Source organism: Cryptomeria japonica, chromosome 1 (genome assembly GCF_030272615.1).
Source record: "Cryptomeria japonica chromosome 1, Sugi_1.0, whole genome shotgun sequence".
NCBI lineage: Eukaryota > Viridiplantae > Streptophyta > Pinopsida > Cupressales > Cupressaceae > Cryptomeria > Cryptomeria japonica.
In genome coordinates this window covers 681,679,901-681,683,071 of record NC_081405.1, presented here as the reverse complement: position 1 = coordinate 681,683,071, position 3,171 = coordinate 681,679,901, and the positions used below count along the sequence as shown (strand labels likewise).

General features: G+C 41.5%; 1 protein-coding gene across 1 annotated transcript; it reads right to left on the bottom strand.

The window, feature by feature from the left end:
• Window positions 1–2,388: 2,388 nt before the first annotated feature.
• Window positions 2,389–2,865, bottom strand: LOC131044838 (uncharacterized). Its single transcript, XM_057978286.2, has one exon. It carries the CDS (start codon window positions 2,863–2,865, stop codon window positions 2,389–2,391), a length of 477 nt encoding a protein of 158 aa, XP_057834269.2.
• Between the last annotated feature and the right edge of the window lie 306 nt (window positions 2,866–3,171).

The window sequence follows — 3,171 nt, the reverse complement described above, 5'->3', positions numbered from 1 at the left end:
GAGCAAAACAAAATCGAGACTATGGTAATCACTACACATAGTCATGAAGGATTCTATATGGATATTTGAGGTCCCCATCACCATTGAACCTATCAAACTTCAAAGATTTAGCAGCAGTAGGAAGGATAGTGTTCAAGATGGTGATATCAAGGGGACTCTTCCTATAATACGCAGGTACAGATGATTGACCAGAAGCAGAGGCTAAGTTTGTCAGCTGCAACTGCAATTGTCCCATGTTCTGCAAGATTGTATTCAGGACGAGATTAGAAGGTGAAGGAGGTGGAGGTCGACCAGATTCGCCGCCACCTCCACCAGAACCTCCAAAAGGACTAGTACCACCGGAATATGTAGTGCTAGTGCTAACCGTAGATATGAGTTGTAGCGGAAGCAAAGGTTGAGCCACTAGACATACCCGTATAACCCAGCGAAGTAGTAGAGGCATTGATGCCATGAATAGTGGGCCCAGGGTCGACCATATGCACTATCAAACAAGGTATGTTGACACTCAACTGAGAGCCACAGATATCGGACTGGCCATCATGAGGAGAGGCATCTCCTAAGGGTACATGACTCTTCACAATCACGAACAACGCTCTTAGCATCTCTAGACCTCTCTTATTCGAGATGAGCATATCCCTCACGGTATTAACTATCTTCCATGCTTGGGGGAGAACATTCTCTCGATTAAGGAACCCTTCAAAGTCTCTCAAGTTCTCCTCTAAAGACTGGATCCGGTCAAAATCGATAATGGCAGTGAAATCATGGTCAACAATAGGAGGAGAAGGTGGCAAAGAGTTCGTTGGGAAATTGTTCTGAGAACTAGCAGTTGAAGAACCACCCATGAAAGGGATCCTAAGAGCATGGGAAGTGAGAACCTCATTCAGGTCAAAAGAAGGATCCTTGTTCATCGTGTCGGGTAGAGGAGGACTGTAACGATTAGGAGGGAAACTCTGCCTAGACGACCTCCTAACTACGACACATGTGCTAGTCTAGGTTGTAAAGCTCATAGACTCGCTTCCCAATGTTAAGACCACGCTATAGGGACACGAGATGTTGTGACCTCGGGCAAAGTTTAAAAATGAAGCTAGGATAAATACAAATGAGCTATACTATATACAAATGTTAAAACAAAGATTTTTTTGATTTTTTTTTTATTGATTGATTTTTAAATTAAGTTTGGTTTTAACTAAATGAATGCAATGATCTAAATGACAAATGCGGAAAAATAAAAAGAAAGTTGCTTTCACGTCGGGTTCACCAAAATGTAACAGAGGAAATTTGCTACCTCAAAGATGATAAGTCCTTAAGAACAAACTATCCCTCTGATACCTCCTTGAATTGGCACTAAGATGAGCTAGGGGATAACAGAATTATGCTAAGATGTCAAAAATCTGAGAGGACTCTCTGGATGGCTCTACTAAGCCTTTGTACTCAGGATGAGCGTGCGGAGCTGGGACACTAGCACGGTGCATTGTCATCCTACACGGATGAAGTGCAGAGTATGAGCAGAAAATTTCAGACGAACCCACAAAACTTAGAAAGTAATAGAAAAGTGCTAAAATGAACTGATAACTTAGATTACGAAATGAAATGAGAAAATAAAAGAAAACGGAAAAATCTCACAAAATTTCCACGCTATGAAGCCTCCCGCAAGATAAATTCTTCCTCATGATGATGTACCTACACACATGCAAGAGAGAAAATCTTGGGGGTTGTGTTTTGGAGTCTGCCTAAGTTAGACCCCCGTTTTGGTGTTTCCACCTCCACGAACAACCCAAGAAGCCACAAGAATAATAATAATATGATAAAGAGGAAATTGGAAATAATGTAAAATGATAAATGATAACTTGGTAAATGAAAGGAAAAAGCGAGTAAGCTAAACTCCCCTTTCACAATACTTGTTGAGATGGTGGCATGAACTATCCGGAGAGCTACAAAAATGGTGGTGTCCACATGAGAAGTTGTAAAAGTTGTCCAAAGAAAATCTCCAAAAGCTTCAACCTGCAAAATTTTATCAACTTGCCCAAGGAATCCATTAAAATGCCTTGGAAATTGATAGATAAATGCCCTGGAAGGAAACCGGACATAGGTGGGTGCATGCAAAGGCGTTACGATTCCTTCCGGGCGTAGGTGTAATGCTCAAACGACCACCTGCGGACTATCAGATTCGCGGGACGCTAGCGTGTCGCGCGGACGTCTCCACGTTGCACCTGAGTCCCCGAAGGTGATAGGTCGACAGGGTTGGTAATGCATTTGCTTGAAGCTGAGAAGGATGCTCCAAGTGGACAAAAGGACAAAGGTGGCGAAGGCTGACCTCCGATGATATGGAGGAAGGTGTCATTTTTCACATTAATCACAAGGGGTGAGATTTTTTATATTACATATTCTTCAAAATGAAATAAAAATATGAGGAGATTTTTGCTTCATTTCCGCATAATCTTCCCATGTAGCAGAATCCTCTGCATATTGATCCCACTGGACCTTACACTGCAAAACCTCTTTTTTGTGCAAGTGGAGCTTGCATGTTTCAAGTACTTTGAGAGGCTCGACTATTACCACTCTTGGGTCTTGTACTTGCAAGGCATTCCAATCAATCACATGATTATCCCCAAGTATGTATTTCTTAAGGTATGATACATGAAAAACATTATGCATCCTAGCAAGAGTTGGCAGCAATGCTATTCGGTAAGCAACAGGATTAATTTCTTCGAGGACTTCAAAAGGACCTACGAAACGCAATGCTAGTTTGGATGACTTTCCAAACTTAATAGAACTCTTTCGAGGGTTAACCCTTAGCAGCACTTTTTCTCCTACTGAATAATGTCTTGGTACACGCTTGGAATCTACATCTCTTCTGACTTTCATTAGCTTATGCTAATCTTTGTTTGATGATTCCAACTTGCTCCTCCATTATGCTAACATGTCAGGTCCAAGATTTACCCTATCCTCAAGCTTATCCCAACTTATAGGAGTTCGACACTTCCTTCCATACAATGCCTCAAAAGGAGCCATCCTAATTGTAGAGTGGTATGAGTTATTATATGCAAATTCTACCAAGGGTAAGTAATCTTCCTACTTGTATTGTTGATCCATGCAGTACATTCTAAGCAAATCTTCCAATACTTGGTGTACCCTCTCAGTTTGACCATCAGTTTCGGGATGATATGTTGA